The 16,103-nt window shown below is 38.9% G+C and overlaps 1 protein-coding gene across 1 annotated transcript in view; it reads right to left on the bottom strand.

The window, feature by feature from the left end:
* LOC136883349 (probable multidrug resistance-associated protein lethal(2)03659) overlaps positions 1–16,103 on the bottom strand; it is a 274,390-nt gene that overhangs the window by 212,812 nt on the left and 45,475 nt on the right. Inside the window, exon 5 of the mRNA XM_067155603.2 lies at positions 9,401–9,623. Coding sequence (XP_067011704.2) covers positions 9,401–9,623 — 223 coding nt within the window. The remainder of the gene's footprint in view (positions 1–9,400; positions 9,624–16,103) is intronic.

Below are 16,103 nucleotides of genomic sequence, written 5' to 3'. Positions count from 1 at the left end.
GCGCTGCGGGCATAGCCCGTAGTAAGGTTTGACAATTTCTAAAAAAATCGAGAACGAGCTAGGCACGCATTCTGGTGGTTACATCATGTTTCTTCATGTATTAGTTACGAGAGTATTTATTTATTTTATTTTTTTTTGCTAGGGGCTTTACGTCGCACCGACACAGATAGGTCTTATGGCGACGATGGGATAGGAAAGGCCGAGGAGTTGGAAGGAAGCGGCCGTGGCCTTAAGTAAGGTACAGCCCCAGCATTTGCCTGGTGTGAAAATGGTAAACCACGGAAAACCATTTTCAGGGCTGCCGATAGTGGGATTCGAACCTACTATCTCCCGGATGCAAGCTCACAGCCACGCGCCTCTACGCGCACGGCCAACTCGCCCGGTCGAGAGTATTTAAACAGATGGCAGTACTATATGTCTAAGTCAGAGAAGTTATGATATTTTCGATCAGCATGCATCAGTAGATGTTGTCACTCAGTGAGCTCTAAGACATGGCTTCTCGCGGCAAACATGTGCTTGACGAAAGTGATATTAGGATGCTAAAAGGTTTGTTTTTTCCACCTATTCAATACATATAAATTTTATAAATTAGGAATTTATTATTGATTCCACTTGAGACATGTTTCGCCCTTCATTGAGGGCATCATCAGTCAAAAATATCACCTCAAGGTAAAAAATCAGGTAACTGGTTAGTAGTTGACATGTACGAATTAATACATATTATTAATGCAATTACAAAAATTAAGTATGGGAAATAGTTGTACAAAAGTGATGGTTGAACATATAGGTTATAGATGAAAAGTCAGCACCAATGCCTAAAATTGACATAGTAGAGTTCGGCAGTGGTGCTCTGGTGAAACAGTTGACGCAATCATAGGAAATCATAGGACGCCGAACACTACACCTTTTCTCCCTTATTTGTCATAATGTAAATATTTTTAAACTTTTTATTTTCCTATGATTGCATCAACTGTTTCACCAGAGCACCACTGCCAAACTCTACTATGTCAATTTTAGGCATTGGTGCTGAATTTTCATCTATAACCTATATGTTCAACCATCACTTTTGTACAACTATTTCCCATACTTAATTTTTGTAATTGTATTAATAATATGTATTAATTCGTACATGTCAACTACTAACCAGTTACCTGATTTTTTACCTTGAGGCGATATTTTTGACTGATGATGCCCTCAGTGAATGGCGAAACATGTCTCAAGTGGAATCAATAATAAATTCCTAATTTATAAAATTTATATGTATTGAATAGGTGGAAAAAACAAACCCTTTAGCATCCTACATTCAGTATCTTCAATACGGATAACAATGATTTTTATCACTTGAAAGTGATATTCTCGATATTTTATGATATATTATAAGTTTACGCGCAAATGAACATATTGACATATGAATTCGAAACAACTTCTTACATTCATTATGATTAGAGTTCATTTTACGGCCTAGCGGATGTTCCCGCGTATTTCATATTTGCGTGAATACGCAAGATTGTCTACATATTAGTGAAGTTGTCCGTTTAGAAGACTGTATTTTCTCTTTCTCAGAAGTCTTTTGTGGTATATGGAATAGTAATTTTACATTTGAGTAACTTTTGACAAAATTTGTCAATTAAAATAAAATTTCATAACAGCTCCCATTTTCATTATTGTAATTATTACTATTGAAAAATTATTATTTTTATATCGTACCCATTATTTATGTTGTTTTGAAGTTGCAATGCACATTTTATATGAGCAAAATAGGGTAAATATAACAGTATTTCAGTAAACTGTGCATGCTTTGTTATCCGTCAGACTTTTACTCCATTCACAAAATATGGTGTAATATATAAACAATTTTAAAATCTCAAGTGATAGTTGACATGATACAAACAGAGTTTTTCATTAATTAGATGATCAAACAAGCACAAAGAAAAAAGAATCATTCGAATATATCCTACAGGTACAGAGATATGTTTTAAATATCCTTAAAAATGCCCAGTCCAGAACGTTTGTTAGGGATATTAAGGCCCAGACTGGAATGGGTTAATGATATTGGTCACCTTAAATTAAATGGAAGACTATCCATTTTTGCTGATGACACTAGTATTTTTTATTCAGGCTCTAGCAATCATGAACTTGAACAAAATATGCAGCAGGATATTCGATTACTTGAAACATGGCTTAATTCCAACCGATTAACGATAAATCTAACAAAAACAAACTACATAAATCTTCACAAACCTTTATATGTATTAAATTTGGATAAAAATTTGCTTTTCTTCAATCACAGAGTAATGAAAGTACACAGTACTAAATTCTTAGGACTGATTATAGATGAAAATCTGTCGTGGAGTAATCACGTGGAGACTATTTGTAATAAAATTATCCCTGTGATTGGTATCCTCAGTAGATTACGATATAAGTTCTCTTGTGGGTTGTTGAAGGGTATTTACTATGCTCTTATTGAAAGCCACATCTCTTATATGATACATGCCTGGGCATGCTGTAATAAAGAATTATTTGGAAAGGTAGAGGTCCTTACGAAGAGAGCACTAAAAATAATTTTCAAACTGCTCATTCTGACACTGACTAAAGATCTGTATAAACACTGTAATATATTATCACTTCCAAACCTCCGCATAAAGGCTTCTATAGTTATGATCTATAAAATTAAAAACAAATTGGTCCGCTCAAACACATCAGTAATTACTAATTCATAATTATGAAACAAAAAAATTATTTATAATATTCACTACAATCAGATTCATTCCACTAGTTACGGTCAAAATTCTCTTTGGCATTTTTCTATAACTATGTATAACTCGCTTCCAAAAAATATAAAAATGTTACCAACTTTATCTATCTTCAAGAGTAATGTAACTAAATACTTGAAGTAGTATGGTAATTATGGTTAGGAAGCTTTGTCCTAATTTATCTATTACATCATGTTAAATTATATACTTACTGTATTTTATTTTGTAATTACATTGTGAATATAGCTGCCATTGTAATTTATTTGTATTGCACCAAGAAGAGCCTTGGCTTAGGTGCCTATACTGAAATGAAATAAATTAAAAAAATATTTAAACCCCCCTTCTAACAAACCCCGACATAAGGAAAGGTCCGCTTTTAAGGAATATATTTCACAAATTACGATTGTACAAAAATTTATGATAAGATACTTTTTCGAAACTTGTTTTAAATTTTAATTTACTTCCATTTTCACATAATCTCAGTCCGAAGTTAACACATTAAATGAAAGTGCTCCTTTAGCATGTGCAGAACCATGATAAATTACTGTATAAGAAATAAATTGACAAGAGGGTCCACCTTTTCAATACAATATATCAAGTAAATAACATTGCATTAGTCTTGGGATTAGTTTCAGTCGCTTAGTGGCCATCTTCCGCCAAAATAAAAATTAAACAAATCATGTGATAACCAGAACATATGTATATAAGAAAAAGACAATGTTGCAGGAATAATTATAACATTAAAATACATATAATAAAAAAAATTATGGTTGTGATCTTCTTGTCATAATACGATGTCGTTAAGTTGAGTTACGACCTCAGGCAATGAAATAAATCTCTATAGTGAAATGTACAGTATATCTAATGTCTGATGTAGAGCAAACACTGACATGCTGGAGGACTGGTCAGGCAACAAGAACTGACAAGATGGCCACTAAATGGCTGAAACTAGTCTCAAGACTGACTTGTTGGCATTTATGTTGACAATTGGACTGCAGTGAGAATTTATGGTAGAATGAGTTCTTGGTTCAGGGTACTTACAGGGGTTAGACAAGTTACAGAAAAAATCATTAATTGTAAATAGGTTGTTGGAGACTTTCAAAATTACGAGAAAACGTGTTGTGTCATATTCTTCTAGAAGCCTGGCCAGGTAATGTCTATAAAGAGGCATTCTTGGGAGTTGAGTGGAGTTGTTTTAATGAGACGTAGTGAAGTCGTTAGCCGAGTGTTGGAAGTCAAGTATGTGAACTTTGTTGAGTTGGTAGTTCAACATGCAAGTGTTGCAGTCTTCTTCTTCTTCTTCTTCTTCTTCTTCTTCTTCTTCTTCTTCTTCTTCTTCTTCTTCTTCTTCTTCTTCTTCTTCTTCTTCTTCTTCTTCTTCTTCTTCGTGTTCTGTTCAGGAGGGCAGTTATTCATTTCTGTGTGTGAGTAATGTATATGAAAAAACCTACAACCTGTTTTCCAGTCATTGACCAGGTCAGGGATGGCGGTGAGGATAGGAATTGTGCCCTGTGCCCTCGACGCCGCCAAATACGCACACCATGGTCATCGGAGGTTATGGAGAAGCAGGGCTCATCACTGAACACGATGCGATGCCAGTCGTCCTCTGTCCATGCATCCCGAGCAACGTAGGCGTTGGTGTTCTGATGTCAATGGCAACCACGGCATGGACCCCAATCTGACGGATGCAAGTCATCAAGATATTGCGGGAACTCACAGGATGTTGTAGATTCTCCAGTGCATGTTCTCAGATGGCAGGTGCCGAAGTTATGGGATCCCGCAATGCTTGGCGCACCATACGACGGTTGGTGTTCCTTGGTCAACCCGAACCTGCACGATGTGACTGGGTGCCCTCATGTAGGGGAAGAAGGGAAGGGTTGAGAAAAAATTTGCTTTTTTTTTTTTTTTTTTTTTAAACAAATTTTCCGAATTTCTTTTAATGCTCAACTGTTGCAGTCAGTTCCCGATACTTTCCTCTTGAGTGTGTTATTTTTTTTAACTGTTAGATATTCAACAAAAGCTAAAAATAATTCGTAAATAGACACACTACATTATGTCTCAAACCACCCTTAGGAAGGGAAGTTTGAGGTACATATATGGGAGGCTTGAGGCGTACGTGAAAATTTACAGAACTGCAGTAAGCAGTGGTACAAAATTATATAAATCATTGGAACTGAAACTGTGAGCATAAAAAGATATTTCTTGTGCACAAAATGCATATACACATTTTTCCAATAGAGACCTGAAACAGACCTCTACAGGACACAGTATGATGAAAAATCAATATTGAATATGAGTTGCATATGAGCACGCTGTGTTCCTCCAACAGTTACTGGCTTTTCCAGTTTCATAACCATATCTTCAGCTATAACATAACCCACGTCTTCAGTTTTGGGATAGATGAATGTCTTACCACCTGCGCAATGTTTCAGAAATTTAATTTTGTATTCAACGTCACTGCGGTTCACTACTACTATCGATCCAACATAATAAACAATGTTCTTCTCGCTTGCAAATTTAATGAGCACAAAGTCTCAAGTTTCAATGTTTTCAGGTGTAGGATCAATGTATGAATGTAACGCCATATTAAAATCCTCATCTGAGCTGGATGATTCATTTTCTTTTGGAAATGCAGCCTAGATTTATTCACCTTTTTATCATTGAAATTCAGCCTCCTTTCCTTTGAATTATGAGCTTCAAACTGCTGGTGTATTTCATTTTTTACTGGAGTGTCTGTCAAAATTCTAGATTTTCTTAGGTTTCCTTCCCACAGTGTTCTTCCTAGGACCTGCCTTTGGAAAAGGCTGTATCTCATCTGGTGACACAATTTTTCCACTGTCTACACTTCCTGAAGGCTGAGAACTAGATTTACTTGTCAACACTTGGCTAATTGTTGAATGGTAGCACTATCTGCAACATATTCTTCTCTGCTGCGGGCACCTTCCTGACGATCAGTGACGTATGAGATTAAAAACTCATCGTAACGAAATATGTTCCTATTTAATGGATAAATTCCAGTATTTTGGAACCCGCTCACTACATTTTGTGGGGTGAATGCCAAGGGATATGCCTTCCCAAGTAATTCTCCTATTTCGTACATGGAAATTAGGCACCCTCGGTGATTTATCATCCACTCATCTGCTGTTGTGTTATAATAAGCCTTCAGCGGCCCAAACACTGTCCTGTTGAGCGGCTGTAGTTTGTGGCTTGTGTGCAGTGGTAATGTAAGGAGGACAATTCCATTATCCTTACAATAATCTAGACCCTTTGGTGTCACATGACTTTTGTGATTGTCCATAATATGCAGCACTTTTCTCTCTTCAGAACATGAAACACATTTCCTAAAATGAAATAAAAATTGCTCGAAATTGTCTCCTGTCATCCAGCCCCTAGGATGACAAACAACTTTAATACCAGGAGGTGATCCTTCACCCATGTGATCTTTTGCATGCACCCTAGGGAAAGTTAGAAACGGGGGAACACTATTCCCTAGTGCATTTACTGCAGCACACAATGTGACAAGTGCTAACTCATTCCTGGCTGCCAGCGTTTTGCCCCAGTGTGCTAAGCTGGGCTCATCAGTTGGTAAATGGCACACCTACCAAGACGCATGAGGCCACTGCACTGCACTGCACTATGAGAGACTGTCTCATTTTCAAAGACTGATACCTGCCTGGCCATCAGATGATAACGATGTTGATTCCGCTGGCAACCAGGAATGAGTTAGCTGGAAAATTTATAATGTCCAATAACGGACCAACTATATTGGTATTATAAATTTACTCATTCGGAACCAATATTTCAGGTTCACTATGGGAAACAACATCTTTATCATCCATCTTAGCCTTCGCAGACGACATTGCCTTGGTGGCAAAATCAGAAGCTAGCATGAAGAGGTTGCTTGAGAAAATTGGATTGATCCACCTTGTTCTAGGTCTTCCTCTCACTCTCTTTCCCTCTATCTTCATCTCCATCATCTGTTTTGGTATTCTTTTCTCCTGCATCCTCTTTACATGTCCAGACCACCTTACTTTACTCCTATCAATTCTCTCATTTAGGTTTTCCATTCTGACCTTTTTCACATCTGCATTTCTCAATCTCTCTTTCCTTGTTTCTCCTATCATACTTCATAGGTATTTCATTTCTCTGGCTTGAATCCTTCTCTCCTCCCTACTTGTCACTGTCCAGCTCTCAACCACATAAGTCAATACGGGTGTATAATACATTTTGTACATTATCTCTTTACACGTCTTTATTCCAGACAAGGTTTCTTACACTCATTGCCCTGTAGTACCCTCTTGCTAATCTCCATGTTGAGCCTTGTTCCATATTGTTCAAACTAACCAGCATAAATTCTGTAAGCCAAATGATTATGAAAACTTTAACAAATACTAAAATAATAATCTTTAAATCACTATAACAATGATTTATTATTAATATGCTAAAAGGTACTCATATTAAATCTAAATAATGCTACTAGATCGAAAATATTTTTCAGACTGCTCACATTAACCAATTTAAGCTTCACATTTGCAATACTTTTTCTTTTCTTCCCTAATCTTGCCAATAAAATGTGTCTTGCGATTAAGTAGCTCCTCAGCTAACTCTATTTTTGGCAAAGAGAAAGTGATCACTGTCCAGATGTGGGTCCGTAAGTTCCATTACAGTGAAAGCTGATTGATGAAGGTACCTTTACAGTACAACCTGTATAATTCGAAATTGGTTAATTCAGAATTCTGCCTAATTCGAAGAAGCTCTCATTCCTGGAAACATGAGGTATGGTTTTGCATGTTATTTCAGTTCTTCAATTTGAGATATGGAAAATTCGTAATTTGAAGAACAATGTTGGTCTCATTACCGAAATCCAGACTTTTAATTCAAAACTTCATTTACATTTAAAAAAAGGTAAATTCAAAATTTATCCGCATCATGATAGAAAACATCTTTTGGAAAGTGCTCGGGTAGCTTTCCATACTTTCACTCACTTCAGTGTGTCTACAATGTGCATCATATTTGCTAAGTTTGACTAAAATCGTAATTCTTTTGTATTCAGTGTTTTAAGGAACGCGAACGCCACAATATCACGTAGCAGACAGTGTGTGGGGAGAATTTGCGAACACTGGCGATGCCGAGTTGGGGAAAAAGCGTAGCTCATATAATCAGTTTGTACGCACTGAACAATACTGTCAATGCCGATGAAACTGCATTATTTTTCTAATGCCGAGCCCAAACGGACTTATCGTTTTAAAGGACAGAAGTGCCAGCCTGGAAAATGTACAAGGGTGGGGGTCACTGTACTGTGTTGCAATACACACGGGAGTGACAGACTTCCTCCCCTCGTTATAGGAAAGTTCAATAAGCCACGACGTTTTAAGGATGTCGGGCACTTTCCATGCAAGTACAAGGCATCTAAAAACTGCAAACAGTACAATAATCCAAAAAATAAAGCATTTGCACAGGGGAGCCTGCATAATTTCTCCTCGTCTTTGAATCATGTGCTTTTTTTCTTTCATTGCATGAGGTTATGTTTGCCAGTGATTTATCCGAGTGCATTATTTGAATAATGTAAATGCACCTTGTTGGATACATTTCGGAAATAGTTTTTCCCATGACATTTTAAAGATTTAAACTGTGAATCAAGGTGATTGCATACATTAATGGGTCTTGGTATACTTTGTGATGCAGCAAAGGTTGGCATTTCTGAATTACAAATTGGCACTTAATTCGAAATCACGTAATTCGAAGTCCAATTTTTACATCCCAATGACTTCAAATTAACAAGATTTTACTGTACTAGCATTTACTTTCGTTTTGTAGATGTAGTGTGTTGTTATACGGCTTAAATTCTCTGACACCATTTCTGTGGCCTTAACACGCAAGCCAGAATAAATTGTCATAACGATAGGCAGCCCTTCCAAGGAAGTATTCATTCATCATTCTGCTTTCACCTACTACATCACCTATGTCTTCCATTTCTTTATGCCGGGCTGAGTGGCTCAGACGGTTAAGGCGCTGGCCTTCTAACCCCAACTTGGCAGGTTCGATCCTGGCTCAGTGCTCAAATACGACAGCCCCATGTCGGTAGATTTACTGGCACGTAAAAGTAGTTAGTGGGACGTAAAGCAAATAGCATTATTATTACATTTCTTTATACTGCTAAATTACAGATGAACAAGGAATCCACAATGTTTGGCTGGGTAAAAGTTTTCATGCCGTCTCTCAGGCCAAGGAGATATGTGTTGGTGAAGTGTTTTACGGAGAAGGTGAGGTGAGTGCGGCTGTGGCCCATAAAGGAACTGTCCCGGTATTCGCCTTAGTGCAGGAGAATGGAAAACCACGGAAAAACGATTCTCAGGACAGCCGACGCTAGGGACCGCCCCTCCACCTCCCAAATATAGAGCTGCAAGGTTAGTTAAAACTAGCCGCCGTGCCGAAGCCTACTACACACAGTCCACCATTAACCAGTCAATGACTTTGGAAGAATACTGTGGTGCCATATGGCGACACACAGTAGAAATATGCTACGTAGTTCCCTCTTTAAGTAGTACCAGTGTAACACAACTGACCTTCAACAGCACACTGCCCAAAACTCTGCTGTGGTGCCCAACATGTTAAAATAACAATGAAGATAGAAATGTTCCTCCTACCTTGCAAAGGGACCACCACAAAGAGTGCAAGCAAGCCCATGAAGCACGGCCAGCCAATCTCTGCCCACATGAGGTAAGCCACAATGATGGTGAGGATTGGAGAAGTCCATACATATTGCACCACGAAAAGAACAATCTCAAATCTGCTGACATCATTGGAAAGGAGGTTAACAACCTGTCCTGCAGCTGTCTCCCCCAGAGCGCTCTGACTAAGCCTCAAAGACTGTGGAGAATACAGAAAACACAGAAACATCTCACTCTCTTGTTTCATTGGAGATCAACTAATTGACCAGCATTTTACAATGACTATCACAAACTGCAATTTTAGTACATACAGAAAGATAGGAACAATGAAAGGAACATACTTATAATAAACATAATAAAAGGCCAGGGTGGGAAGATGAGGCAAGGACAAACAGGGAAACACAAAAAGACAAGGACGATCTCCCCGTCATCATATGAGGGGTGTTCCAATATGTAACGCAACACATTTTATTTCTAGGCCAATTTCGGTTTTTAAAAATTGGAATTTTGTTTGGGACATCTTTGAATACTACCACTTCATCTCATAGAGTTTCATTAATTTCCGCCAGGTGGCAGCACTAAAGCTAGCCTTCAAAATAGCGTCTGTAATGGAGGTTCAGACCGAACAGACAGCAGTTATTGAGTTTTTTTGGCAAAAAACCAGGGCATCACAGATATTCATAGGAGCTTGCAGAATTTGTATGGAGACCTGGCAGTGGACAAAAGCACGGCAAGGCTTCTCCATGACAACTCAAGACCTTACACAAGTTTGTGCACCCGACAGGAGCTCACAAAACTTCAGTGGACTGTTCTTCCTCATCCACTCTACAGCCCAGATCTCGCACCTTCTGACTTCCACTTGTTTGGTCCAATGAAGGATGCACTCCACGGGATGATGGGGAAGTTATCGATGCAGCACGACGATGGCTCTGAAATCGACCTGTCGATTAATACCATGCAGGCATACAGTCCCTAACTTTACGGTGGTGTAAGGACGTAGCATTGAACGGAGATTATGTTGAAAAATAGGGTACTGTAGCAAAAGGATTGAGGAATAACATGGTGTATTTGAATCCTCAATAAAACTAGCCTTATTTTAGAAAAGAAAAAGTGTTGCATTATATACTGAACTCCCTTCATACACCGCTGTCATTAAATAAGTAGATTCTCTCCTCATCGCACCCAGTTCTTCACCATTTCTTTTCTCGCACCCAGTTACATTGCGCTCTACTCCTATTCAACAGTTACCATTACTAAGCAACATTCAGCTGCCTCACATCAGACGGCAAAGCACCCTTGTTAGACTGTGGACCAGGATAGCGAAGAACAGTTATCTCCCAATACATCAGGATACAGATGAAAATCCCATAACGGGACTCAAGTCACAGAAACCTGCCTAGAAGACGACAAAGGAATTAGTTAATTCACATTTCAAGCCTGATAAAATAAGGAAACACGAATGGTCTCAATCACACCCGCATGGCATTGTCAACATCAGGGATCGAACTACAAAGTTGCCTGGGTTCAACCTTCCTCGCTCCACCTGGACCACACTCAACAGGATACGCTGCGGAGTTGGAAGAAGTGCTTCTGATCTGCATCATTAGGGCTTGTGAGTGTGGTGTTGAAGTGCAAACCATCCTGCACATTTTGAAGGACTGCCCTCTGCGAGCTCTTGCTGGTTCCATTGAGGACATTCATCGAGTGACCCCTGAGGCACTGTCTTGGCTGGAAGAGCTGGACATTCGTCTATAAGAGACTGAAAGACCCCCACATTAACCTCTTTAATGTGGAGTTTGTATGTACATATTTTTTTAATGTACAGTATATGGAGTCGCTTTTTTTTTTGTGCCTGTCGATTGTCAACTGTAGCACCATACGCTAAATAAATAAATAAATAACCATTTCTTTTCATAACCCAATGAGCTTGTTTCTGCTTACCAGCTTCATCAGGAGGATGGGCATCAACAAGTATTGAAGGGTCATCTCGTTAGATCTAACTTGCGTAAACGCTTACGTAACTTATGTAACTTTCGGAAGCACAGTGCCGATCTACTCTTCAAGAACTTGCTCCGTACTTCAAGTACGTATTTGATCTACGACTTTTACATAATAAATTTTGGATCTATCAACACGCAGTGCTAATTTCTAAAATTATACAGTGCCTCATTAACTGCAACTGAACTCTTCAAGTACTTACTGTGTACTACATTTAAGTGCGTATTTGATTCTTCTTCACACACAGTGCTCTCTAACGTGTATGTCTTAATAACGTATTTGATCTAGGACTTCTTCATAGACACGCATTACTGATACTTAAAATTATACAATGCCTCATAAACTACAATTAAAAATACATATTTGACTTTAGACTTCTACATAACTTTGAAATCTCAACTCACAGTACTCCCTTATGTGTTATAGTGCTCCATCTACTGCATCCAACAGCTTCAACTAAACTTCATTTTTACCTGTGCATCTTATTTGTGTTTTTTTGGCTATATTTACACGCACATGCCTTACCATCTGATTCTCCGCCCATATCATACTTCAATTTACTTTTCACTTACTCTCTGTTAAACCTTATAGTGACATATAGTCCTCTATCATTACCTAAATGCCGGTCTCCGCGGGCCAAGTGTAGCGTGCCTGCCTCTCACCCGGAGGTCATGGGTTCGATTCTCGCCCAACTCAAGAATTTTCGCCTAGTCCTGAGGGTTGGTTCGAGGTTCACTCAATCTAAGTGACCCTAAGTGATTGCAATTGAGGAGATATCTGAGGGTGAGAGGGCGACCCCGGTCTGGAAAACCAAGAATAATTACTGAGAGGATCCGTCTCACTGACCGTGATTCACCTCGTAAACTGCAGGTACCGAACTGAGCAGCGGTCGGTTAGTAGGTCAAAGCAAATCACGGCTTTAGTGCCATACATTTCTTAATTTCGTAAATTCTGTTGTATTGTAAAATTATTTTTCTAATATATACTACAACCGAAAACGAGAAACTATTTTTTCTGAAAATAAAAACTGTAATATAAACTACTATTTTTATTTAATAATTCAGAATTATTTTAATACTGTGTTGTCCGCACGTAGAAAATTTGTCAGTATTTGCCAAAAATCGATACATACACGCGAATTTTATCGGTGAGTAAAATTGTCTTGTTTTTATTAGTGACATATATTTGAATTTTTAATTTTTACGGTTTTATTTTTCTCGTTCAAATTAGTTATTCTATAGAATTGTATTTATAAATACATTATACATAATTACGTATATTCTTTTGTATCGTAAATTATTTTTTTCAAAGTAGGTATTGAGAGAGAAAGTGCGAAAATATTTCTCTCTTCCTAAAAATAAACGTTATCGACAACTATAAGTCAACAATAAAACGTCTTTGACTCTTTATGTCACTCCAAACCAGTTTCTTATTCTACGTAGTCGATATGTAGAAATTTTCACGCCGGTATTTGCTATACACCGGTAGATATACGCGAATTTTAAAATACATGTATTTCCACTGAAAAACGGCCTGGCACTTAACAGTAGTACAGTGGAGGCGGAGCTCTGGCCTCTTCCAGCTGATGGGGAGCGGCCGACCAGATCAGCTCTTGGCTCCAAGAGGGTTAAATATTTTAGTGCTTCACTAGCAGAAACCAAAAAGAATTATTTAAACTTTGCAATTTATTTTCTATTCATTGTTTTACACTTATTTGTAATTGGATGATGATGACCATGAATAATACTGGTCAAAACCGGTACCAATTTTAATTAAATAGAAATGTAATTTTAAATTGTTTTAACTTAATACTGAAACGCCCTCATGTCGGATAAAATCGTATCTAGTGTTTTCATATGCCTGTTGGATAGTTTTTATTTGTATATTCAGTAGTACGTTTTCTCACTTAACACATTCCTTTTCCTTGTCCCCTGCAGAAACGTCTTAACAAGGTGTCACTGTACATGTAAATTTCTCCGCTACACAGAAAAGCACAGACTCATGGATTTGCTTTTGGGCTTAGAAGAATGAGAGAGCGAGTATAGATTCTTTAGTAGTTCCCCTTTTAGTGGACTCTTAAGACATGCAGGGGGTATGGATGATGAACCCTTTCACTGCACCCACAAGGGAGAAAAAGAGTTCCCATAAAATGAAAGAAATACCGGTACGTAGCACCATGATCTATGTCCAACAATATGGCAGCTGATCCAGGGCACAATATTCCTATGCCATGTCTGGCCCCATGGCTAAATGGTTAGCGTGCTGGCCTTTGGTCACAGGGGTCCTGGGTTCAATTCCTGGCAGGGTCAGGAATTTTAACCATAATTGGTTAATTTTGCTGGCATGGGGGGCTGGGTGTATGTGTCGTCTTCATCATAATTTCATCCCCATCACGACGCCCATGTCGCCTACGGGTCATCAGATTAAAAGACCTGCATCTGGTAAGACAAACTTGTCCTCAGACACTTCCGGCACTAAAAGCCATCCGTCATTTCCATTTCATTCCTATGCCATGATACAAGATAATCCCACCTCTATTTGCTAGCTGCTTTACATCGTACTGACACACATAGAAATAGAAATATATTTATTTAAAGTTAATTACAAGTAGGACCAGAGGTCCCTTTGGCTGTAACTAACTGCCACTTTAACTTAAATGTAACACCTAACATACAAAATCTAATAAAAGAATACATAAAAAGCGTAAGATACATTTTCCTACTGAGGATATAAGAATAAGATTAAAAACTAAACATCTAGGAGGTTACAATAATACTTTTAACATTTCATAAACATACACTATACTAACAAGGAACAGAAGACGAAAGAGAAAGCTAAGAATTTTAAAGCCGAGGTTGAATTAAGAGTAAAACTGAGCATCTAAAATGTATCTAGGGGATTATGATATTTTGTACTATTTAATTAATTTGGTGAAAATTCATTTACATGGCTAATAATAATAATAATAATCGTATGGCCTCAGCTACCGTGTGCAGACATTTCAATTTGACGCCATCTGGCTGTCTGCTCGTCAATTTCGACGTTCCGTTTTACTCTAGGCCACCACTAGATGGCAGACCGAGTAAACCGAAACTCTCTTGGGCGTCTATGGCTGAGATTTAATGAATTTTGTCGGGTAAACACCAAATGTGTCACCAGAGATCTTTTACATGCCGACATCGTACGACATGGAGTGTCGAATGGACTTTTTTCCGCCCTTCAAAAATCCGACTACCTCTGCCGGGTTTGAACCCGCTATCTTGGGATCCGGAGGCCGACACTCTACCGCTGATCCACAGAGGCAGCTATTTACATGGCTTAATAAGTGGAAAGGTAGCGGTATTTAAGAGACTTTTTCTGAGTTCCCACACTACTTTGCTGAATTTCATATAGTTTAAGATCGTTGTATAATTGAGAGGCAGTGACAATGAACGACTTACTGCACTTTACCGTACGATGCTGTGGAACCTGAAGGGTGTTAGCTGTAAACCTATTGTCCCGGTCGTGCACTTGACTCATCTGAACAAAGGACTTGGTCAAATATGAGGGAGCATTAGATTTTTAGGCCATATGGTGACGATGGGACAGGAAAGGCCTAGGAAGGGGAAGGAAGCGGCCGTGGCCTTAATTAAGGTACAGCCCCTACATTTGCCTGGTGTGAAAATGTGTGATGATGATGATGATTGTTGTTTAAAGGGGCCTAACATCGAGGTCATCGGCCCTTAATGGTACGAAATGAGACGAAATGGAATGACAAATTAAAAGTCTAAAATTCTCCACTGACCAGAATTCAAAGCGTGAGAACGAAGAATGAATGGATGGACATGAATTTAAAACAATCAGTCGATGCGACCCACAATGCTTTACATTCACACAAACTGACGTAAAAGAATAGGATTACTGACCAAGGGACTGCTGCTATAGCATAACACTGAAACGATGATGCTTGCAGTCTAAAGGGGGTCCAAAATCCAAGTTATCAGCCCCTCATAACGGTACTGATCGCTAGGAAAGTAGACCATGGTATTTGTCCTGTTGCGGTACCAATCAAAAGTAGCAGAAACTTGCGGTATTCCACACATTATTATACTACTCAGAGGTTATGAAATTCGACATACTGTATAATACAGACCTATGTTTTTCTCACTTTGCGGCGCCTTTTAGAGGCAACGCAAACCTATGGTGTTCATCACATAAGAGTACTAACCACAGGGACTTTCCCCTATCCCGTGGTGTTCCTCATATAGTGGGTACTAATCACAGGTACTGCAAAAGCCGACCGCACGGTGCTCCTGTGTGCTACTAATCACAAACCTATTTGGTGCCTAATACAGTGGTACTACACACAAGTAAAAGCGACCCATGATGCTCTCTGCGTGGTGGTACTAATCACAAGTAGTTTCATGGTTCCAAGACAATCATCCCTTGGTCGCCCCTTTTAGTCACCTCTTACGACAGGCAGGGGATACCGTGGGTGTATTCTACATGTGCCTCCCCCACCCGCAGGGGTTAGTGTGTTTGGTCTGCGAGAGGTAGTTTATTTCCCTCAAGTCCGCCGGCAAGCTGGTTAGGACCCCCCTATCCGCCATCTGGGACGCGCCACATGGGAGTATCACCTCTCCCCCTGCTACGCCAGCGTAGCAGGTTCGTGGTGTGAAAATGGGAAACCATGGAAAACCAT

This window comes from Anabrus simplex, chromosome 1, assembly GCF_040414725.1.
Source record: "Anabrus simplex isolate iqAnaSimp1 chromosome 1, ASM4041472v1, whole genome shotgun sequence".
NCBI classification, from domain to species: domain Eukaryota; kingdom Metazoa; phylum Arthropoda; class Insecta; order Orthoptera; family Tettigoniidae; genus Anabrus; species Anabrus simplex.
The sequence above is the reverse complement of the archived record's forward strand: the minus strand, read 5'-3'. Positions and strand labels throughout refer to the sequence as shown.